Genomic DNA, 26143 nt, shown 5'->3' with positions numbered 1-26143 from the left:
GTAGGCAGGATATTATCAAGTCTGACAAAAGCTTATTTACCGTCAGGTTTTTCCAGCCCGAGTGGACGGAAAAAGGGATTTCCATACCATGTTTCAAGACAAGTCATGTATCCGGTAAGAGAGTGTGAGAGAGATTTTCATACTCAGGAGAGGTCACCTCTACATTGAAAATTACAAAACTGATCAACAAACAGTACTTTAATCTTCTTCTATTTCCCACTAAATTTCACGTTAAGACCAATGCACCCTTTGCAAATGTGTAGCCCACATTTAGGCGGAAAAATAGTCGTTTCTTGATGATTTTACTGAACCAAAATCTATTTTTGAAAAAGTAAAACCATTAAAGCACGCAAAAGTATGTTACTTTTAAAGACAAAATTGGTTTGCGGGTGATACTTATCCCACTTGGAGAAACCTCTGCAGATTGTGTAAATTTATGTAATATGCACAGGTTTTTAAAGTAGGTTAACGTGCGTCACAAACTAAAGTAAGTAAAACGACAATATCAATTTAATGAAATATTGGAAATGATAATCAGAACTGGTGTTTATTACAGCACATTCACGACAAGGTCAGAAATGGATTCGAATAAAATTGATAGATTGACGAGTTAAAAACATTTTTCCGTCAACATTATTTACTGCTTTGTCCATGTAAAAAAATTCACTTTTGCTTCTAAGCTTGTTCTCTCCGTTTCTCTAATTTATCTCTCATTTCGTATGCTAATGGCAAATAAGAGAAATCAGAGAAACCAGGACGAACAGCTGAGATACGACCGTGGGATTTTTTTATGCGTGCAAAACAGTGTGTCCTCTTTACAAGCTCCATTTTCTGAAGTACTTACTCACTTCAGTATAATAAAAAAGGAAAAACAAAAATACAAAAATACAAACAAAATATGTGCTGCGATTAATTGGACTCCGATTACAGAGAAACCACCATAAACCTGGAACTGTGCGATCGCATTGCACGTGACTTTCCATACATAATTATCTTTGTGACCACAATTTAATTTAATGTTTCCCGTTTTATAACCTGACCACGGCGCTTCGTTTATATATATATACAGCAGCTATAGAGCTTTGTCTTGTTAACAAAAATTAATTTGATACCTTCAGTTGACCATCACATAAATATTATTATACTCCTAATTGACGTTTTCAAATCGATTCCTCTACTTTACTCTAACGTATGGAATATATGTATATGGACGGATGGATATAATAGCACTACACCATATTATACTCTGCGTTTGGATATATTTTTAGTTGAATGGTCACATTAATTAATTGATTACGAGGTACGAGTAGCCTTTAAAAGAAATTATTGGATTTCACAATTTTTTTTACTTTGTTTTAGAAAATACTACGCGATAAATAATAAACAATTGCGTCAGAATAAAATTTAGTCAATATATTTTACAGCAGAGAGAGAGAGAGAGGAGAAGCGGTGGAAGTGCCAGTGTTAACGGAAATATTTTGTTCATAAAATGGTTTGCTGTTGTGGTACACGTGACGATTTGAGTTTATGTAAGTTTCTTAGGAATGAAATAGGCCAAAAAAACCAGTGAGGGTAAAGTCTAGCGTAAGAAGGAATATACTCGGTCATGAACTTACAAAACATGGCCTATTATTAGCGATAAGTATCACTCAGTTCTCTAAAATCTCCAAAAATACATTAAAATCACGACAAATTAGGATACTAAAACTCACTAATTTAACAAATTTCACTAAATATCGAAAATTTCACTAAATTTTCTAAAAAAAAAAATCTGAATTGTCAACCAGGGTCTTTAAGTGAATTAATTCCCTAAAATTCCTCAATTTTTTAGTCATATTTTTTGACTTATTTACTTACAAGGCCACATATTAAACAACTTCTGAATTTTTAGCTGTTTGTGTCAAGGTTCTGAAAGAGTACAGATTGTGTGTGAAATCAAGTTGAAGAAAATGTTTTTTTAGGAAAATTCGGAATTTTGTTTTTGTTACGTTGCCTTTTTCCAAGGTAAATATAGTGAGGAGGTAATGCCATATATAACCGAATCAGATGTGCGGTGGCACGAAAGTTCGATACAAACGCCATCTCATTCTTTTATTGAAATCAAAAAATGGAATAGAAAGTCGGGCCATCTGTATCTCACAACTGAAAATATTTTTGTGAAATACAAGTAAATCGTAGTCAACCATTTTAAAAAAAGATGTCATTGACATCGAACATATGTGCTAGGCCGCGCGTCTGAGTGGCATTACCTCCTCACTATATTTACCTTGCCTTTTTCATATAAACTTCGTAGCCGCTGAACTCAATTTGTGTGTCACCGCCTTCGTGATCAACTCAGAGTTGTCTTAACCTGGTTCTTTCAGAACCTTGGTTTGTGTAAGCCAGTCAAACAATTTTGAATGATCATTCTTAAGATTCAAAAACAAATAAAATTTGTGAATTTTTGGGAATTTAGGCATAACCGTTGATTTACATAGCAACGTAAAAGTGACAGATGCAATGTTTTTTAAATACTGCAACCCGAAATTTCATTCATAAAATTAAAATTATGAATGAAATTTCGAGTTGCCGTATGAGAAAATTTTTGCATCTGTCACTTTTACGTTGCTGTGTAAATCCACAGTAATACACATCGCATCGTGAGCCTAATGAAGTACTTTGCATCGAGTTTCATACAACGTTTTATGCCACATATACATTTAAAGTTTGCCAATTTTGCATATTATGATGCTGCGGGGTATAAATAACTGTTATCACCGAGTTGCATACAAAGATAGAATTAAAATTGAATTAAAATTTTCATGACACAGTGACACAAAACATGAAAATATTTGCAACTCCGACGTTCCTCATATTCGAATTTAAGCCTTCCTGCCGGCGGTAACAAGTGTAAAAAATATTCTACTTGATTATTTTGGCGGTTACTTTAAATGGGTCCAAAAATTTGGTCGAGAAAATAATCACCTCGAAATCCCTAGATAGGACCACTAACATCCAAAACAAATATTTGATTATACAACGTCGCAAATACCACTTAAAAACACTATTATTCTCTAAAATTCCTTGGCCCAACGATGACGAAGTCTTTAAACTATTTACCGATTTGTTTTGGTCAATCATCCCTCAAATTGTCTTAAATGTTTTTTTTAAACAACGAAACATCAAGTCCTTTTAGAACGCCCTCGCAAGAAGACGGTTTCATTAAAATAATCGATGGAACGTAAAAATAACTTCTTGATGCATTTTAAATTAGCAGCACGAAACAGATTACGAGCTTCGATACTTAACCATCGACAACAAATTGCCTGATGATTGTGGTTTTATAAATGTGTATTTAGTATATAATAATGATGATAGCCGATGAAAGTGACCTTCACAAACATTCGTAATTAAAAAGAATTTTCGTTTGCCTTAAATTCTTCGGTAGAGATGGTCAGGAACGGTGGTAAGTAAAATTAGCGTTAGCCAAGACGGTAATTCAAAGCCTAGGAGGAACATCTGGACACAACTAATTAGAAATAAACCAGCCTGTCACATACGGCTATTCATCTGTTATCGATAACCACGACAAAAAAATTGAAGTACAAGATTTGAAATCAACAGATTAAAAATACTTCGATCGTTTGAAGTAATAGACCCGATAATTATACTGGCTTTGTGCTTGCAGTCTGTAACAGATGAATTTAGTCGTTTTGAAAGCGTTGAGGAAACATTTTGAAATGCCCAAAAGTTCAAAAGTTTAAACTGTCACTAAAGCAAGTGCTGTCTGGACTTAAAATATGTACAATCCTCAATCCTGTACATTAAAACTTTCGTGTTTCATATCGTTCCACTTTGAATTGAAATCTTAGACAGAAGATGCATTATGACCTAGGTCAAATTAATAATTTTACGATTTTATGATTTACTCACAGCAAAAGAGTTTTTGAACATTGGTTAGAAAACATCAATCATATGCATTTTATTATTAGGCATCACTGGGTATCGAAGTTGCAGTGTAACAATACTTACAACAAGATGTGAGATACCTCAACGGTTTCCTGTCTGACAAAAGGTGTATGTCCAAAAAAAGGCTGGTATATGAGGAGACTATTGTTGGACTCATTGCTGTTCAGAAGGATTGTGATAACTTTCTCCCATAAGGAGAGGAAACTCTTTTTCATTCTCTTTCAACTTTGGAAATTAGAATCACACGATAGAGAGGGAGAGAGAGAGAGAGAGCTAGAAGCCCTTTTAGGGGACATATCGACCATTTTTGTGACACTGTTATTCAGCAAACCCAGTCTTAAGTAAGTCTCTGATGTGATGAAATTTAATTTTACGCTCAGTTTGTTGCGATGCGACTATTAGATTTTTAGTTTTATTGAAAATTGTTTAAGCTACTGAGGCGTAGCAATGCAACTACAGTATTTGTTCAAGTGTTTCCTGTCACTTTGAAAAAATGTTTTTCTCCAGTCATAATTCACATTCCGATTTATGGTCGGTCATATTCCGTTGTTCATTAACTATATTGGATATATTGTCGGGTATGATGAAATTATGATGTGTGTAGAAAACTCAAATGCCGGAGTGTAATAACCAACTCGTATTGATATTTTTCTTTGGAAACACACACACACACACATAAACGTTCTACATAAATTAGTCCATTGTCAATTACTCAAAAATAGCTAGATATTGTATAATGAAATGATTCCTAATTGACGGACGTAATGTATACCGAATATTGAACTTGCAATTGAATTCCCATTTTCGATAAAACAAACATAAATTTGATATTTTCGTCATATTTTCTTCCGAAATGGATTCGTACATGAAAAGTAACAAATCGGAAAAATTCTATTTAAATTTCAATTTGAGCAAACGTATTATACGAATGTTGCATTCTAATTTATTTATTGACAAAAAGAAAACGAGAGTTTATTTTCGGGTTAATCTAATTTCTCCTTTCAATAATAATAACATCGAGAAACCTTATTGGACACACGACGTTTTAGCCTCGTACGAGGTACGAAGGGCGATTAACAGGGGCGGATTAAGGTTTTCAGCGCCACTGGCAAACGCAATTTAAGCGCCAATTTTTCTATATGAAATTCATATAAACAATGTAATAACGAAAATTACTGCTTGTTCAAGACGTGCATTCCGGAGACTATTGAAATGAATGATAGTGTTACGATAAAAGTGGAAGAAATGTAATTGCGAGCGCAGGGAGCAAGAAAATTTTCAAAAATAAGGTATCACTATACAAATTCTGATATCATAAGAAAATGCTTTTTTGATTATTGGCATAGCACTGACTGGTATGAGTGAAAAATAACAAATTTTAGTTTATGTATGAAGACCACATCACAATTCGTAGTTTTTACGCTAATTCAATGGTCGAGCTTTTTCTTTTTCGAGGCATCAGATTTCCTTTTTTAGCCTGATTTACGCTCTTGTGTGTAAAAGGCAAATGAACATCAGCTTAGCACTCCATTCTGAACTAGTTCGAGAGATCGAAGAGGCGCTTTTTCCTCGTTTTTTGACACTTTCCATGATGTGAAGAACTATAGTTCTAAATGTTTCATTTTAGACTTCACCATTCATGTTTCCTCGCAAAATAATTTCCTTCTGTAAATGTTTGGACTCAATACTATGACATGCGAATTGAAATTTTCAAACCCGTGGACTCCTGTACTCGTCAAAATAAAAAATTTAAAACTACGTGCGTATACTGTGCTTTACGTGATTAGGCATCCGCAAACTCTCTATAGATTTGTGACAGATTACGAGCGCCGTAGTCAATTTTTTTTTTTAAATTTCAGTTTAAAACTAATAAACAATTTCTCTTCAGACAATAATTGTCCATTCTGTGGTTGAGCTCAGCGCCAAATGTTTCCAGCGCCATGGGCACGGTACCGAATTTCCCATAGGGTAATCCGCCACTGGCGATTAAGATTAAGGACAAAGCATTTGCCGAATAAGCAACAAATGTTAATAAAAACGTAAGGTATTTTACTGCCTGTCCCATGCGAAAGTTGAACATTGCATAGGTATTAACCTCATGTGAAAATGATCGATTACTTGCGGAATATTTTCGGTTCATTTTTCGTGAGTTTTTATGTGAAATTCAACTACCTCGTGTATTTTTGAGCAAATTGCTTCGGTAATTGTAACCTTATGTAATGAATTACTTTCGCAGCATCCAATGTAACCTACTATTATCTGCCTCCAGTGCAAAACTCTCTCGACATATCTGTTCGCGGCAGATAAAATAGTGTTTATCTGCCTAGAACGATAATCTCGATGTTATCACTCTAGTACAAATACAATCGCTAAACCGAACTGGTGTGCATACGTTATTTTGCACCAGCTGGTCCCGTTTGGAATTGTATGGTGCAAAATAACGTATGCACACCAGTTTTGTTTAGCGATTGTATGTTTATCTCGTTATATCTGTTCTTGGGAGATAAAATAGCGTATGCACCTCTATGCGTATGAGTCCGCCTTCGGCTCGGTACAGAGCTTCCAAATCGCCAAAATAAACATTTTAGACAGAGGTGCATAATCTACGGGCTTTTGTAGATTAATTGCGATGAGCAAAGTTTCTATCGTTATCTATCTATCGTTGTTTATAAAAACGTATCGTTACGGACCAGAGTTACGTGTACGGGGCTAACATCGCAGCGTCTGCTAAGTTCTCCACTCGTTTAGATTAAAAATACTGTGACCTCGCAACATGCTGGTTGGAAGAGCTTTTACTATGACAGACAGATAAAGGTATTTCGATGAATGTGTAGTTACACCTTGTTTAAGCGTTTTAAAATTATTTAGTTTTAGGTTTCAGTTCGACAGAACAACGTCAATGTTTAAATAGATAAGATCGTTTTTTTTCATTAGGAAATTTCCTATTTTCTAAACTAATTCACACCTTGAAGTGAATAATCAGTCGCATAATTATGTGGATGCTGTTCACACCCGTAATTTGCTAAATATCAAATAGTCCTTTATTATACTGCTGTCTTCATAAACAAAGAATTGTATTGATATAACCAATCTACCAATCGTTGCGTATATTCTAGATTACGGTTGTTCAAATAACTGGTTCAAATTTGGTCCAATTTGCCCAACGTGTAAATAGTCTTTTTTTAATCCTTAGGCAATTTCCACACGGTACAAATAGCCATATTGGAAGGTCAATGAATCTGCAACCCGGTTAAACTTTACGTCGAGTCTATATTCGTTTGAAAGCTCTTGAAATTCCCTTTAAAATGAGCTGCGACACGACTATTTTGCTTCCCAGTCACAGATTTTAGAAAGCTTTAACTCCAAAAGATTTCTAGAAAAGTCATGGTCGGGAACACTTTTTGTAATTTTTCATCGGTGAGACGAATTTTTTTAAATTTTAAAGTATGCCAAATTGAAGCCACAGTCTCTATGAGTAGTTATCATATACACTTAACAAATTTGTTTCAACACAGGCGGCAGAACTGATCTCACTATGGCTATGTGACCAAAAAGTCGGTTTTCAGAAGTGCGCATGGGAGCTTCAAAAAAAATTTTTTTTTTGTTATTTTCGTGAACAGTGGACCATTCTGCATCGAGCCTACCCGCAGGCCTTAAAAAAATAAAAAAAAGACTGCAAAACGCTACACCCTATTACATCAGTCAATAAAACAGCACTTTAATCTAGGAAGCACGACAGAGTAAAGTTAACCAGGCATTAGCGCTGATTTGACTAGGGACCTGAATAATCTAGTAGCCCAATATTTTTTGCGAATATTTCATTAGTTCGAATAGTTCATTTTCATACAATGTATTAGGTCCCTTATTTGACGTTTCGAAAATGAACCGCTCCTGCCTGGTTTATTTTGCTCTGTCGCGCTAGGAAGTCAACAAAATTACTTATTATGCAATTCAGCGATGATTTGCAAAGAGATTCGCACTGGTGACTATTTTGTACAATAGTGCGATCAAAATAGTGCGTAAATTGATTTTCATTATGTACAACGTACTAGTGCGTAAAAAATGAGGATCTCACTCCTGTACTCAGGTTCTTGTTTCTACCTTGTACGTATACCTAAACCGAAATTTTGTGCAGGTTGGCAATTTTCAAATCTTTTGTGTAAACTATCGATTTACAGTTCGAGAAAATAAACAGGTCACAATTTCGCCGTAACAACTCAATTGATGTTATTTAATCCACATGCGATTTACTATGTTGTTACATTGGTATGGCATGTGGATTTAATAAGGAGAATTGTAAGTGTAACTAGGCATGGGCGATAATGATAATCATTATTGATAATTATCGATTATCGATAATCGATAATTATCGACTTTATTATCGAAAATTATCAAAAAAATATCGATAATTGATAATTATTGATATTTTGATAATTATCAAGATATCGATAATTCGATACATCGATATTTCGGTCCGAAATTCCGATATTTATCGCTATATTCCGATATATTGGTATATTATCATTAATTTTCAGAAAAATATCAAAATATCGATATTTTGATAATTATCGAATTTCGATATTTTGATAATTATCAAATTATCGATAACGATATGATTAATCGATTATCGATAATTTCTTTCGATTGATATTATCGATAATTTTGAACGTCTCCCATCCCTAAGTGTAACTTCATATTTTCACCTCGCCTATATGAAAATAGCTATTAAAATGATGTTCTCACCCAATCGTTCGATAACTATTTCATCTAAAATATTTCATATTTACCTGTTTCGTTAAAATGACGATAACCAATACATAGCCGTTGATTAGAAATCCAATAAGTGAGACAATCGCTAGGGGAATACCTAAGCCTAACGACAGCATTACTTAAGTATGACTTAAGCGTAGCTCTTTGCTCACATCCCCTACGTTAGGTCCACAATATCGTAATCCATTTAACCTGAAACGGAAAATGTAATTAACGAATCGTCGGATGGCAGTAATAATCGGAAATAATTGTGGTGTGTAGAAAATCGTTTCTCTTTTTATTTATTAAAATACTTATACTATGGATAAGAGGAAATTAAATACGAAATATATGAACAAACAAAAGCAAACAAACGAGAGAGAGAAAAAAAACTATTAAACAAAAATCGACAAAATGTTTGAATGCGGTTTATTTTCATTCATATTGCTGTGGATAGATTTTCATTTATTTTTGCGTATCAGTGCCAGACACTAGATGTTATTCCCATTTTCGTTTACATTTTTCTCCCCTTACAATACAGGGCGTATATAGAAAGTAAATAATAATATTTCTAGTGCACACGTAAAGAAACGTTTAGGAATTTTTATACTTTTCAGGTTTTGTGTAAAATGAGTTAGTCCACAAAACACTATACTGTCTTTTAACGTTCTTTTACGCTTCCAACGTACAGAATAATAATGTATAGTTATGTACACACGAAAATCGATGATGTTCTTTATTTACTTATTTGTAGATAATAAGGGAAAATTATGGGGAATTTCTGTTGTATTCTTCCACTTTGTATGGAAATTACGTTCTCCATTAACAACATTTTCAACTTCCTTTTTAAAGGTACTAATAAGTCACCAGACACGGATATAACATTTGTTCAACGGTAAATACAAAAAAAAAACGAATGCATTTTCCAATCATCATCAAATTCAACACGGAAAAATTCTTCGAATCGTTTTTGCCTTTAATTTGAAAAAAAATTGTAGATAGTTTCGCAGACCGGTTGCATCTTTTTCTTTTATTGGTGAACATACAATGAGGTAAGGTAACATAAATATGCCATCAATAAAGACGACAATGAACGCTGGTTAATTTAATTAATTAAAAGATTTTGTATTTAATCTGCTGAAAATACTTAGATCAAAGACTGTTGTCTCATTGAATTTTACAATTTCCACGTACGACATACGGTTTCATTGGTTCTTTAAAGTTTTTTTTAAAGTCAATCATCAGTAGAAACTCTGTAACGACAACTAAAACAATGATAATGAAAAATACCAGTCATCCCATTCACTCAAATGAATCTAAAAAGAATTTTGTAATTCAGTTTAAAAAGACTCATGCTTTATTGATTCTCAATCTTCTTATTACTTGAACTAAAAATTGCTGTGTAGGGATGCTACTTCCTTAGTTTTCACCGGTAATATACTAGGGAAATTGTGATTTTCATTTATAAATTGACGCAGAACTTTAAAGAAACGTCAAACTGATGGTAACACAAACCCCCCTAATGGATCATAGTAACAAAGAAAATTTCTGATATGCGGATGCGGAGTCATTAAACATCTTGTGAGAAATTCGGTTACGGTACGGTTGGATTGTGAAAGATAGTGTTTTCTAGAAAAAAGGTGTCTGCACACTTACTCTCCTCTTACTATTTTATACGACAGATAAAGGTTTTTCGAACACTGGTGCAATTAATTAAACTACTTTACGGAATGATATGTTTTAAAGGAAAACATCATTTAAATTACATCAAATTTCAATTTTTATCGGTTTTATAATGGTCGTACGTAAACCGAAACGTTGCTCATCAAAATTGAAATTTGGTGTAATTTAAATCGTGTTTTCCTTTAAAACATATAATTCCGTAAAGTAGTCCTCTTACTACTTGTTCAAACAAAAGAAAAGAGGCGGAGCTTTCATTGTTTAAGGAAACAGTCAAGTAAATGCAGAAAAGGTGTAAGTACACAGCGGCCCTAAAGGACGAAAGTTCATTCCTAAAAATTCATTTTGTTTCTTCGGCTTTTGTGGAACTGTCATGTAAACGGATGAACTATTTTTTTAAAGGAGCGAGCACGATTCTACCAGGCTTAATTTTCTTTGTTTATTTGACAGCTTAAGAGTCAATTCGCCAAAACTTCGAACAGTCGGGATTCAAATGAATTGTCGTTCAATTCTGATAATATCGTGGAACCCTAAGGGCCATGACAGCCCAACAAAAAAATTTCGCGGTAAAAGTTGTTCCACGATATTATCAGAATTGAACGACGATTCATTTGAGCCATAACTCGTTTGGATCGCCGTCGCCTTGAATCCCGATTCCATATAAGCTGTTCGAAGCTTTGGCGAATTGACTCTTAAGCAATTGCTCTCTAACGGCTCTCTCCAGGAATACTTTTTGTTGAGTGGAATCAACGCACTTCAAGCAAAAGTGCTATTAATGACAGCTGCCAAATAGAGTACTATTTTGTATGAAATTTTATCCCCACTCTTTTTACAGTGTAAAATTTTGTATGGAGCACTGTCAAGTTTCAGTACCCTATTTAGAGTACCACTTTTGCTTGAAGTGCGTTGGTGGAATGGAAACTTAAATCACGAAACGCACGTCACTCTCCTTTGGATAAAGACATTCGCAGGACTTCACTCCGTTTAATAACTGCTTATGCTACAACAATCAATAGAGAACGGCAGATTGTTCCAACAGAAACGGAATGTCCAACACAAACGGAAGCACAAACAATTTTTTTTTTTGATAATGTAGCTTTGTCAAAGACAAATCGTTTGTGTTTCCGTTTGTGTTGGACATTCCGTTTCTGTTTGAACAATCTGATGTTCCCTAATGGAAAATGTATAAAGCAGTTTTCATTGTTTTTCTTTAAATCGTGAGTACATAGATACTTTGATAGATTAAACAAGTGGATTTATAGATTCGAGTGATTGACATGATTGTTCTGCTGTGACAGGAGTGACGGAAACATACTTCACTTCGTTTGCCCACTGTTAAAAAAAAAGAATGACAATCTCTCTCGGCTCTTTCCATTGCTGTAGTGTGTCCGCTAATGCAAAATATCGTGCAAATTGAGGTAAAATTGATTTTATGATTTTATTATGATCTGTATGGAATGCTGATTCCAAAATCATCAGGGCAACTCCGGCAGCTCACTTGTTCCGCTGGGAGCGGCCGTTATGTCACTTGGCTTTACTGAATTTTCATGCCAATTTCCAAACAGATATCGATGTGGAATAAGCTGTAAAATATTCTTTTAATAATTCCAACTCGTCAAAATGAACATTTGGGCATTGTGTCGATGCAAAGATAAACCAAAACTCTTTCTCCGAGCAGATGCATAATATTAGTCTTACCTCACAGAGCAATATACAATAATTGAATGCTCCTTTACAGCTTGTATACGTGAAAGTAACATCATGTTGAACGAAAAAAATAGTCAATTTGTATTATTACCTCGTGTTAAATAAAATATCGTTCCGAATACCCATCCACTCACCTACTGAATTTAAAACGTATGACGTTTAAGCCGTTAAGATAAGGAATATATTTCCTGTTATAAGAAACATCTTCACAACAACAAGTTACACTAATGGTAATAATCATCATTGACTTTGGCACAACGATATGTGGAATATATATAAAATATAGAAATGCATAAGACATTATACCCAAATGACCCATAAAAATGCCATATAACATTTTGAAATATTTTTTTTTTTACTCTAAAGTAAAAAAAAAGAAGAAGATAAATAGGACAAACTGTTTATGAATGTGACGACGCACTAAAAAAGAAGAAACATGAACGGTTATGATCGTAAACCGTAAATAGGTCATCAAAATATATATATTTTTAATAAAGAATCAATCAATCTAATCTGACAAGAAATGGAAAATATAATTTAATTAAAATTGAAAATATTACCATGAAAAATTCAATAAATGTCCTGGATAAAAACAGCCATCATACAAAAAATAAAAGTTTCATCTTAAACGAATGTGTACTGTACAAATGTGCCGTAAATTATGTTTATGCATTTGTTCGATTGGAAAATTTATATTTGGAACGAAAAAATTAAAATCAAAATTAATTGGGTTGAGTTCATGCCGCGTCTATCGTTTTTATAGGTCAGACACCACACGATGAACTTTCGATGCATTTCATTTGGGTTTGATTCGGGGTTGGAACGGCGAGAATTTGATAATGAAATCATTGGCACATAAATATATCGCTGTAACAATGAAATCGTGGAATGGGGCTATTCATTCGGTCAGTAATAAGTTCACTTACAATTTTGAGTCTAGAGGTCATTAGAGGACGCTTAAAAACAATGTTTGGCCTCTTTCACCGGTCGTACGACAAAGTACGTACGAAATTTTCAATACAGTTATTAAACGTAAAGCTTGTGCAGAATCAGCAACAGGTGAACATCTCCAGCTGGTCAACAAAGACAATACCTTTGTATCGAAAATATTTCAAGGGCAAGCTACATACAGTACATACATACGTTAAGGTCATCAATGGGCGCTCATAACACGTGTGACTGTAATGAACTCCATGTTTAGAATGTGTTTTGATTGTACATTATACAAGAAGAGTATATTTGTTGATCAGCTGGTGAAGTTCAGCAGCTGCTGATTCTGCACAGGCTTTATGTTTAATAATTGTAGTATTTTTACTACAATTGCTAAAAGTTTCTCATATGCAGAATGAGCACCAGCTGAATATCACCAGCTGGTGTACAAACAAAAACACTTTGTATTGTATACAATTCAAAGACAACCTACACACAGTGCATTTCTACGTTAACGTCACCTACGCGCACATAACACGTATGAATGAAGTAAACACATCGTTAAGAATGAGTTTTGATTGTTTATCATACAATAAGTGTGTGTTAGCAGATCCAGCTGGTGATATTCAGCTGGTGCTCATTCTGCATATGAAAAATATTTACAGGCTGTACGGGAACTGAAAAAGTTTCTTTCTGTTCGAGAATAGTGAAGCTCTACTTTACTCTAACATTTTTTTAGCATTGTAGCATTAATATCTTTCGAATGTACATAAAACATATGTAAAGCAATCCATGCTTGTCGTGTGACTAACGAAACTTCATAACATTCTCCCGAATTCGATTCACTATTAGATAAGATAAAGTTCCATGAACCTTGCCCACAGCTTTCGAAGTTCTTCAAAACGAAATTTCGATCATCACGTGACAGGCTTTTATATAAATACTCGACTGACTCTTTCTGAATTAACTACGGCTATTTCAGCCGTTTTGACGCAGAATGTTACTTTAAACAGAAAGTTGTCTACAGTATGCCTACAGTAATTCAAAATGCAAATACGTCAAGCACTTTACGTACTCTTTTGCCGAACATCCATCCCTCCTATTACACCATCCCATACGCTTTTCACAGAGTCCCTGCGTGTGTTCGAACTATTTTTCGAACGAACCCCTAGAGACGTATCGTATTTGCATCGTGAATCCAGAAATAAAAACTTGTCTCTAAATTCATTGACCGCAAAAACAATAATTTATTTTCAAAACATAACGCACACATTCAAAGTAAATCCAAACTTCTATTTATCAACATTTCAATCATACACTGACACCACATAGACGTACAGCTACAAATAGTCCGTTTCAAATTCTATTTTAATAAACGAAATATAAAAAAACAATTTGAAATAATCGGATAAAATTGTCTGAGATTTTGATGATATTCATGATTTTAAATTAGTTCAACATTTTTGACGTGTATCATAACCTTTTGCCTTTCTGCTGCACATCTATGGTAGGTGTAGGTATTTCGGATCAAGTTTAGCATTCCTTTTATGAAAAGAGCATAATATAAGGTTTTCTTTTACATTTTATATGATTCGAAAATTCAGAGTTTTCACCTAAAGCCATATTTTAACTAAAATGTTGGTAACTTTTCGTCTTTCGGTAAGAAGAATTTTTTCTGTTATAAAAGTTTTGCAATGAACATTTACAAGAAGCTGCGGGAAACGATGGACATGTCACGTAATTTCTGTTATATTAATGCAGCCTTATAAACACAAAGTGTGCCGGAAGTCTTTCTGTGGGTGCCGTTTCTACCGTCAAATATGGAAAACTTCTATTTATTGTCAGTGAAAATGTAAGCGAAAAACAAAATCACTTTTTGATATGTTGTAGGAATGATCCGAAACGTGGAAAAAATTGTGTGTTTGTAGTTGTGGATGAATTGGATCAAATCTTGGTTTGACCGTATTTTCGCTTGTAACTTGCCCGATACGAAAGATTGAGAGTTGACTGGCCAAAAGTTAGTTTTCGAAGAGGAACAAACTTGCTAAACAATGTTTTTCTCCATCTCTTCATCACTAGAGTACTGACTGTACAGCGGCCAGGGATTTTACCTGAAAAAACGTGTCACATCATCCATCGTTTCCCGCAGCACGTAAAGAAATTCCTCATAACATTGTCAAGGCGTAACAAAATGCTCTGCATTTTAAGCTCTGTTCAAGGATTCCGTCAGTTTTGTTGCAGAGTTTCCTTAACTTAACATTTTTTATCGACAACACCGCCCTAACATAAGATTCCTGTGACTACCGTTCCTCTACTTACTACTCTAGTAACATGTATCAATAAGGAATGTAATTTTCTAGTAATTACCTCAATTTGTGACTTGGTTTCTCTTTTTATTAAATGTTTATTAAATGCGATTGTAACTCACTGAACTACTAGGCTTGTCTTTATAATATGTTACGCTACTATTATGACTTACAAATGATAGAGGTTGAATGCATTGTGTGTGATTAGGTTTCCGCTTTAAAAAATGGTTCCCTGTTATCCTGCAAAAGATTTTTTCCAACTTTATAAATATTTCATTTTAAACTCTCACCGTTCACTCATACCAGAAAAATGTTTCATGAGGTCGGCGTACCACCTTTATAATCGGAACCATTTCAGAACAAAATTAAAAACAAAGGCAAAACAGTTCTAAACATTTGTTGAATGTTAATCTGGCGCGTTCCCTTTAATTTCCACATAATATTTTATGTTAACAAAACCCTATCTCAATTACATTTGCCATAAAATTGTTTTTTTTCTCTCTCTCTCTCTCTCTCTTTTCATTTAAAAATTCAAAATTATTGCTCGAAGGGATTGGTTATCATCAAAGAGAATATTTTGCTGAAAACAGGCAAACCCATATGTGTATTCCATTTTCTTTCCAGGTGAACTGTAAATATACGTATGTGGGACTACGTTACATGCTCGTATTATTAAGCTATTTATTATACTCCTATGCCGTTGAAAAAATTGCGATAATATTATGGCTTAGACAAATATGGTTAACAGTTTTATCTTGAAGGTACAGTTACACTGTACAGGGTGTTGCCATAAATGTTGTAGTTTAGCTATTTCCGATCGCAGCAAATAAGTTTTGTTTCAATTCTATCAAGGCGGAGTAAAACCAGGCAGGAGTGGTTCATTTTTGAAACGTCAAATGTAGAACCTAATATATTGTATGCAAATGAACTCAAATGAACACTGACACAAATTGGGTCCAGGTGGTCCAGGCCCATAGTCAAATCACGCGCTCCTGCCTGGTTTCTGACTTGATTCAATTGATTGTATTGTTGTCTCTAGTCAGTAGCGAGTGTAACATAAATTATTATCTTTTGTAATTGATGCTGTCATTGCGGTCATAAAAAAGTCAGTAATACCAAGGTGAATGCAATTTTCGACTGGGTGCTAGTATTATTGTAGAAACTATTTGCACCGGGTGCGAATAGTGTCAGTATTATTGTTATCATATCCAATTTCAAATCACAAAACGGTTTCCATTTTTACGGTAAACTCGGTACAAGGATAAATTCAGTAGACTCGAACCAAACACACGTCTTAACGTTACATTTCATACAAGGTCAAATTCATTAGGATCGAACAATACGCTTTTACGTTACTCCGTAGCGAACAAAATAATTCTCAAACGAATATAGATCAAGACAGATTGTCTGAATAACTTTCATAACAAAAACTGATTTCATGCAGCAATGACTATTTTTGTACAAAGGCAAATTAATTGGTGCCAATAGTGTCCTTGTTATTATGATTACCATCAACCTATGTGTATATTCTCTCAATGAACCAATTCAAGAAATCGAAGTAATGTTTGTGCAGAGACGCACAAAGTATCTTACAGTTTGTTCAAGAAAGCATACTTCACTTTCAAGGGGTATCTTAAGTAAGTCGTAAAAGTTCGCTAAAAATTTGTATGTTGTGACATTCGGGTGCGAAAAGCATCAATACGATAATATTTCAGGTGCGAATCGAGTGGTGACGTACTTCTGGATTTAATATAAGTGCGTCTTCCCTCTGTGCGAATAGTCACGTCGGCTTTCGATGAATCTTGAATTTATTATCCGAATTCTATATTGCATATGGTGTGATAACTACGTTTGAAGAACTGGTACCTACTGTAAGAATAGGCCAAGTATTATTAAGTGAATATTCGCTCTAAGATTCGGATTTCATAAGCCCTGACCTGAGCCTAGAATAAATCCTCGCAATCAGGGTAAATTCTAACGGCATTTACAGTTCAAAAAAAATCTTTGTTCATTAACGAGGACATCCCGAGCGAAAAAAAATGACAGAAAAAGTATTAAAACGTATATGAGAATTTCCTTACACATACTGCAGGGTATACATACCCTTTTTTCAACTTAAGCCCATACAAAATACGTATATGGCAGTATATGAAATTTCAGTATATCACCATATACGTTTATATACGTTAGGGTCGGTCGATTTTTGAATATTTTCCATCCGAGCTTCTGGACCTAGCTGATCCGACTCAGCGGAGTCTAAAGAAAATTTTAAGACCAAAAAAAATATTTTCAAAAATGTTCTATGCTTTGCCCAAGACGATTTTTTGAAAATCTTCTAGTTTTTCGAGGTATCGACAATCTAAAGGCTTTCTTGTCTATGCCAAAAAGTGAATTGTTGATAAAACGGTCTTCATATAAAGTACAGTGTCTACTCTAATAAACAAACCCAAAGAAACATCCTTTTTGTGAGGAAAATACTTTTCCCGGGTAAAAAAGTTTCGCAGGTTTCCGATATTTTTATTTGAGAGAGGTTTCTTTTGCAGATTTTTCCACAAAATGAGTTTAAATTTTGTCGCACAATAGCTTATTTTAAAGCTACGTTGATAGGGAACCAAGAAGTAAAAAGATTTTGAGAAAAGTTTTAAATGCGGTCGAGTGATCGCCATAATGGTGACTAAAAATTAGCCATTTTGGCCTACTACGAAAAATTATATTTGTTATAAAGCTCAGTTCTCAACTATTTCTGGTTGGAAATGTGTTATAAACGACCAAAAACTATATTCATAATGAAAAACATGATTTATTTATTGTTTAGGGCAGACCACTTTTCCATGTATGTCGAAAATGGCTAATTTTTAGTCACCATTATGGCGATCACTCGACCGCATTTAAAACTTTTCTCAAAATCTTTTTACTTCTTGGTTCCCTATCAACGTAGCTTTAAAATAAGCTATTGTGCGACAAAATTTAAACTCATTTTGTGGAAAAATCTGCAAAAGAAACCTCTCTCAAATAAAAATATCGGAAACCTGCGAAACTTTTTTACCCGGGAAAAGTATTTTCCTCACAAAAAGGATGTTTCTTTGGGTTTGTTTATTAGAGTAGACACTGTACTTTATATTAAGACCGTTTTACCAACAATTCACTTTTTGGCAAAGACAAGAAAGCCTTTAGATTGTCAATACCTCGAAAAACTAGAAGATTTTCAAAAAATCGTCTTGGGCAAAGCATAGAACATTTTTGAAAATATTTTTTTTTGGTCTAAAAATTTTCTTTAGACTTCGCTGAGTCGGATCAGCTAGGTCCAGACGCTCGGATGGAAAATATTCAAAAATCGAACGACCCTAATATACGTGATCAGTATACCAGCATATACGTTTATATTCGTAATCAGTATATCAGTATACACTTTCAAATACGGAATTTCTTCTAATCATTTCTTTTGTAATAAAATTCTGATTTATTTTATTTTATTTTTGAAAAAAAGAAATATGTTTCAAGGAAATGAGTGTACAGTCTTGATTCAGCTTTTAATTCATCATATATGTCGTTAGTTGCCTCGCCCGAAAGATCTTACCTCGTCAAGGGTTCCTCTTTAATAAACAAACGCAACACGCTTCAAGTCAATCCAAAATGGCGACTAAATCATTGGAAATTATGAAACAAATTCTACTTTTCAGTTTCATTTTATTTGCTAATTCCTAAGACCTAACAAGATGCAGAAGATATCCTAGTGAGAGAAACAATACCTAACGAGAAAAGATCCTACACAGACACCTAACGTGAAATGAACCTACACAGAGACCTAACTAGAGAAATCAACAATAATGTGAAAGCGATAAGTAGAATTTGTTTCATGAATTTACTAATGATTCAACTTAAAATGTTAAGGTGAATATTGCTCTTACCTCGTAAAATTCATGTGACAGATATGTTGCCCCGACAAAGGCTCATCATACACTGATTGTTACATTAGTAAGTACACAAACGTATTTGATTAAATACTGGTCATAGCAGTATATAAACGTATATATTCTAACAGTATATATCAACATATCCTTACATATACTGAAAAAATACATACATGCTTATACGTTTTGAGTCATTTTTTTTTCGCTCGGGATACTTTCGGAACACCCTACATGAAAAAGTAAACTGAACCGTCGTACGAGTTAATGTGTTGTAAAAAGAATATTCAGGTGTTTCACAATTGTGTGGTCATAACACAGAGAAAATTCCACATTTCTCTCAAGTAAACTTTAGTCGCCTCACAATTTATATGTTATGAGAATGTGACATGTAATAAGGATTTTAATATTATATGAGGGACAATTATTTGCCTTTTTTTTGTTGTAGGCAAGTATTAAAGCGTTATAATCCGAACCTGTATATAATTAACTTTCTTTCGTCTGTTCATTTACATGCTTGTGTTTTTTATCATAAAGCTAAATAATGCGTGACATGCATAGTGTATTGTTTATTTTGTAAATAAATAAAAACAAATTACTAGAATTTAACTTTGAGATGAATTGAGCAAGGTTTTGCGTAAGCGAACGTTGACAGCTAGCTCTCATTATTTGTTTAAAGTAAATATGACCACATAGACAGTTCAAAGTCCTTTCGAATGTAATTATTTAAAATAACCGATAAACGCTTTACGAATTCAAAGCTCCCGATAGCTCCCTTCTTGTCATTCATATTTTATGAATAAAGTCTACCCACTCCATATAGCAGAACTTGTTCAAGATTCGTTTCGTGTGTTTTTTTTTTGCTTCATAAATTTATTTATGGAAGATGAAGCTCTTATCGTCTTCGTTCCACAATTATTTATTGTTGAACAAAATATTTCATTTTAATCATAATTCCTTATTCTGTCCAAGTATCTCGGCTTAAGTGGATTCTTATAACCGACAACTCTTATATTGAACATAGAAATAAATTTATACGGAAAAAAATGTTGTTTTTGTAATTTTTTTTATGTTTTTCGATTGGCCCGTTTGTAATATAATGTTGAAGATGTTTTGATGTTCTTTCTTTTCGGTGTTCCTCGCAAAAAATGTTATTACCACCGGTTCTTTCAGTAACTCGTCGCTTCTTTTCTTCTTTCGACGAAAATATACTTGTCGTTAATTAACTAATGAGATAATAAGAAATTTAAGAGGATACAAAAGTCATGATTTTTTTGATATGATGTCGTTTCAAATTTCTACTTATCTCAAACCAAATTTATAAAAAATTCAATTTGCAGCGGACGTCAGTGAAAGACCCATAGAACTTAGTGAAGTATTTTTGACCGAGACATTCTTTTAATCATTTTTTACCGTGCTGACTCTTGCAAAAATGTAAATATAAATGTAGAAGATACAATGATCTCCATTATTGTATAAAAACGAGCCATCCCCATCATGACTTCATCGCTTCATAGTAAAAAATAGACTTGAAGAATGTCTGTACCAAAAATATGTCACTAAGTCTTTCGCTGTCCAAACTAAATTGAATCGAATTGTAAAAGTAACAGTTGAAAAACAGCCGAAGCAATTTACTGTCTAAATTTCACTGACGTCCACTGTATGCAAATATTATTATGATCAAAAAAAATTTACTTGTAAGCTTTCGTCGTCTGTATGTCTGATTGTTAAAAAAAAACTTCAAATCAATCACTCATCATCATAAATCGACTGTGGGATGAAAATGGAAACATGGGTTGGCATAAACGGACTTATTAATCATCTGAACTTTTTCTGCGGACTTTGAATTTTCTTTTGAATTCCATATCGAGAGGAGAACGACAGTTCTATTTGAATTAAAATGGAAACGTGTTATTTCATCTTTAGCGACATCGAAAATTGAGCGTAAAATGACAGTTTTCGTCTTTAAAATATGAACAGTGTTAAAGGGGACAGTTAAAAAAGGGATGCGTTTGGTAAAAATCCATACTGTAGCTCGATATACTTTCTGAAGCTCGATATATAAAACTATTTATGCTACAGCTCTCGGTTCTTGATGTAGTAAATACTCGACTTCGTCTCAAGCCGTTTACTTGAACAGAAGTAACCATTTACAGTTCTAGTAACATCACTATAAATGGAATACCCTCTTTGTCGACAATGTCATAGATTGTCGAATTTTCCTTCTAAAAATATCCCTTTTCATTACTCATTACAAGTATTTTTATTGATTGTAGCCTTCACAGCCACAACAGACTGCTATTTGCACAGTTATCACCCTATCAGAACTAATCGCATAATATTAGATCACTATAATCGCCCTTAAGCGCGACTAGCACGCGCCACTACTTCATGCTTCAATTATTATCAATTTTATTATTGCTTTTGCTATAATGTTATACAGTTTCATAGCGGCAAAATAACAAATTCTAATGAAAGGAAGAAAAAACTCGAAAATTATTTTAAGATTTTATTTTTATGTTGAGCGTTCAATTCAAGGGCATTGTTCGTAAATCAGGTGTGAATTTTCCCAGCCATAAATTAAATTTTACCAACTTCGAAACTATAAATGCGGCTATGAAACTATCAACCTGAAGCACCTTTGTGCTTTCTAAGCTGAAAAAAAAAAATTAGAATCACGGTATTCAACAATACACATTGTAAATGTAAGTGAAACATCTTCGTCCCCATTTCCATGCACGTGCACACACGTTTTATATATTATAATTATCTGAAGTCGTTTCTGAATGTGACAAATATAGACACCTGCAAACCGCAATCTTTTTTACGGTACATTGGTTATGCAGAGTACTGAATTAACCGATTTGAGCATTTTCCGTCTCTTATTGAGATGGTCAGTGTGCCACGGGTATAAACATGTATAAGGCTAGATTTCCATTTATAAAGAAACCACTACGTGTTGCCTCCGTTTAGCTAAATGGACCAGCTGAAAAACAGCTGAAGCAAATTACGTTGGTTGGGGCTAACTCTAGAAATTTGAAAAATAAGCCGTGTTTTCTGACTCTATATCGAATATATTGTAATTGATTTCACACGCTTCATGATACGAAAACAGACGAAATCACGCGCCGAAAGTTATCGGAAACCATAGTTTTTTAGTTCTCTCTGAGCAGACCTTGTAAACAGGTCTAGGGATATAGATGATGTTTTACTCGCATGCGACCTGTTTTGAATTGATGTATACGAAGGCTGAGCGTACTCTCTCACTTTCTTTTGCTCTTTTTGTTTTTTCTGTTTTTCGTATCATAAGGCGTATAAAATTGTGTTCATCATATGGAGAGAACACACTCAATCACAGTATGTGTGTGAATTCGTATCCCACGAGAATTATTTTTGCAAACGTATACGTATGTTTCGTCGAGAATAATTCTCTCGGCATACGAATTCACACGTATGCTGTAATTTCGTGGTTTCTCTCCTTATGATGAAAATAACTATTCATAAATTCTCTTAATGAAGAACGAAACATGTTGGTAATCGTTTCAGTTTCCTAACAAAATGGCCGACGGACGCCATATTGGCAAAATGATTCTTAGAGAGTTGTTGTCAAGAAGGAAGTGATTGCTTATGAGTTGGGTGTGTTTTAGGAATCCCATTTATGGAAATTCATGTATAACTATGTGCAGCTATATTGAGCTATATACAGGTATTTAGACCTATATTGAGCTATATACTAACATATTTAGCTGTAAAATAACTATTATAGTTACATGGTGCGAAATGCGGTGCATAGCGGTTGATAAATGACTTCGTAAGTGCATCTTAATATTGTTGTAAGCGGTGCATATTACTTTCAAACTTTCATGAATATTATGGATACTAATCGTACGGGTCGCTAGTGTCTTCCTTCACATCACAGAATTTTTTTTGATTCTACTGCCCTCGACCGTAATTCCTGTCAGATTTTTCTAATTGAAACATTTTTTGTGGTGGGTATACCGGCTCATAAAACACAATTTCAGAAACTATGCTGGCAAAGATAAAAAAAGTAATTCAATGAATCCAAAGCACGAGAAAAGCGTATACGGGTTATGATTAAGTCTGATAAAGCATTCCATTCGTCCGCCAAGGACTTAATCCTGTTACGAAAAACACCACGAGAGTCACTGCTTTCGACTACTTGAATAATTTTTTCGATTTCTCTGCAGATAAAGGAAACTGGTTCATTAAAGCCGTAGTCGGTTCTGTGAAGAGGAATCCGAAAAACGTCAATCCTGCGAAGGCTGTAGATCCACCGGCGTGTGGAGATATGACTCAAACATGTCGGACAAAATCGGAGCATCAATTCTACGATTCAGCCGGTCGTATAGAAAGAAGATACGGCTCTGCTTACGCCTATGGGAGAGACGATCAAGTCCCAAGATCTTCCTTCTATCGTCATAAGGTAGTAGCTGGAAATCTTCTTTCCAGAGATCTTCTTTTATCGAGATGTTTCAGCAAGTTTACTTTCTACGATGGAAACTCATGCATATTTTAATTTAATAGCTACTTGATGGCAATGACATTTCCGTGAAGATTAAAATGGATGAAGGATAATTTCCTAATTCTTAATTAACTTTTATTTGAAGAAACAAACAACCATCTCCACAAATCTCTTTGCGAAACAAACAACGTGATATATCGACAATTATTTTGCGCATTAAATTTTGTTTTATTTATTGGTGAATTGGTTCGTTTTGTTTCAATAACATAATATGGATAACAGTGCATTGAATGCCGACAACGGATTGAACGATTTCACGATAAATTTTAGGAGCTTTCCTCGAAACTATAATATATGATGGCACGTAAGATCTGGGTTGGGTAGTTTTCTTTGTTAAAATCTTAAAAATAAATTCGTTGTATTGGCTTCAATGAACAACTTTATTGTCATCATTCGGTTCAACAGGTACGTGTACCGCAAGAGGAGAGGGAGTATAAGGCTTGCAGGACATTTTTTTCATACATTTTGCGTGGAAGAGTAAAGTAATTTATGAATAACGACTTCCATAACATATGTATGATTCACGTACAGCTATTTGATTGATTAAATAATTCGATTAAATGTCTGATACAATTGTATTGATTTCGCCTTGGTAATTAAGATGCATAGCACTGATACAATATGCGATTCAATTAATATTTTCTCAATATTTGTCAAATGCGACAATTTAAATTCCACTCGAAACGTCCTCTGACACAAGTTGCGCATGAAACAGATTGTGAAGGTGGTAATAATACATTTAAAACAGTTATTGCTAGCTTTTGCCAGAGTTACGGAATCGATTCGCAGTATAAAAAGTACAGAATCATTGATAGATTAAGTTATATCAGACAAGAAAGGTGTGATATTCAGGGACATTAGGAAAAGGTCGACTCAAAATCTCTTTCATTCAGTTTGACGGGTTTCATTACGTTTGAGATATAAATGTGAAATCTATATTTTATTTGAACAGTGAGCCGAACTGCCAAAAGGGATATATCTGAACTTGTTAACTGTTTCATAATGTTAATTTAGTTTTAATGTTTTGTGTAAAATCTCTAAAATGTAAGATTAAATAACGTCTAGGATTAACAACTGTATCTCTCGGCAAAGGAAAAATGTTTAGCTTCAAAGCACTTTTCATAGCTATATCTTTACCATCGCTTTGCATTTTGTTGCAACGCACAACTAACTGTATTAAGCATTAATGACTGAATAGAGGAGCACTTATGTGATGATGGTATAATTCCTTAATTATGGTTTAATTTCTGTGAAATAAGCTCTGCAAATCAAAATTTATGTAAATCGTGTAGCACAAAGAGAGAACTTGTATGCTATAGAAACAGTATAAATGTTAAATTATCCTCGGAATTATCGTTTAATTGAAAGTTATGATATGAAGAACATGTTTAAATAAACTATTGATTAAATTTGCTTTGTCTTGATAAGCTCATAATTAATTTGGGTACGTCAGTAGCCTAACCAGAACTGGGCGTTGTTATGATTTTTCGAAAATGCTCTACATTGGTAATAACAGAACATTACGTCAATGCTTCCAATTTTTTAATTTGATGAGTGCGTTGCAGCGTTTTGTACGTTCTCCACTCGTTTAATTGGCCCATTTCATAGAACCGTATTTTTGAAATAGTTTCTCATACGACCGGAGCTTTTATTTGCTAATTCGAACTCGTGGTGCGAAGCAAAACAGAATAATAATTTAGTTCTAAGGCTGAGCATCTGCGGCTGTGTGTATTCACAGATTCGATTTTTCGTTGAAAGTGAACTGAACATAGGATCGTTCATATAAAAGATTCCAAAAAAAAAAAAATTGTACTGTCGCTCATAGACAGGGAGCGTCATAGAGACCAACGTATGGTATAACTCTATAACACTGCCAACACATAAAATAATTTCGTTCCGGTCTGCATCGAAACTTTGGGATCATTTGGAGAAGACGGCCTGAAACTTTTTAGGAGCATCGGCGAATCGATGCAAAATGTCACAGGCGAAAAATATTCAACAACCTCCTTAATTCAACGAATCAGTGTTATCTGCCTTGAGAGTGAACACGGCTGCAGTGTTTGACCAGTATTTGTTATGGCGAAGCGGAAATATTGACGACATTTTTAATGTGACTTTTTGTCCCGTTTACTCGATTTTTTTTTAATTAGTTCTATATTAGTCCGTGAAAGTCATGTGCCGTAAGTTTTTTTCTGTATAAATATCAATTACCAGTAGGGGGTGCCATTTTATATCGGAAAGTTTTTATATCACCGTCTTCATTACTGTGAAACTTTCCAACTTGATTCGTTTAGCTTGATTAAAATGTTTCTCTGTGGAATTGATTTTATTTATCTTTTTAAATTCATTAACAGGTTCGTGTGTCGTACGTA

The 26143-nt window shown here is 34.1% G+C and overlaps 1 protein-coding gene across 1 annotated transcript in view; it reads right to left on the bottom strand.

The window, feature by feature from the left end:
• Positions 1-26143, bottom strand: part of LOC119067524 — a 55961-nt gene that overhangs the window by 17447 nt on the left and 12371 nt on the right. The window contains exon 2 of the mRNA XM_037170553.1: positions 8736-8910. Within this exon, the coding sequence (XP_037026448.1) occupies positions 8736-8834 (99 nt within the window). The 5' untranslated portion in view covers positions 8835-8910. The remainder of the gene's footprint in view (positions 1-8735; positions 8911-26143) is intronic.

This window comes from Bradysia coprophila (genome assembly GCF_014529535.1).
Source record: "Bradysia coprophila strain Holo2 chromosome X unlocalized genomic scaffold, BU_Bcop_v1 contig_12, whole genome shotgun sequence".
Classification (NCBI taxonomy): domain Eukaryota; kingdom Metazoa; phylum Arthropoda; class Insecta; order Diptera; family Sciaridae; genus Bradysia; species Bradysia coprophila.
Note: the sequence above shows the minus strand (reverse complement) of the source record. Positions and strands in the feature narration are given on the sequence as shown.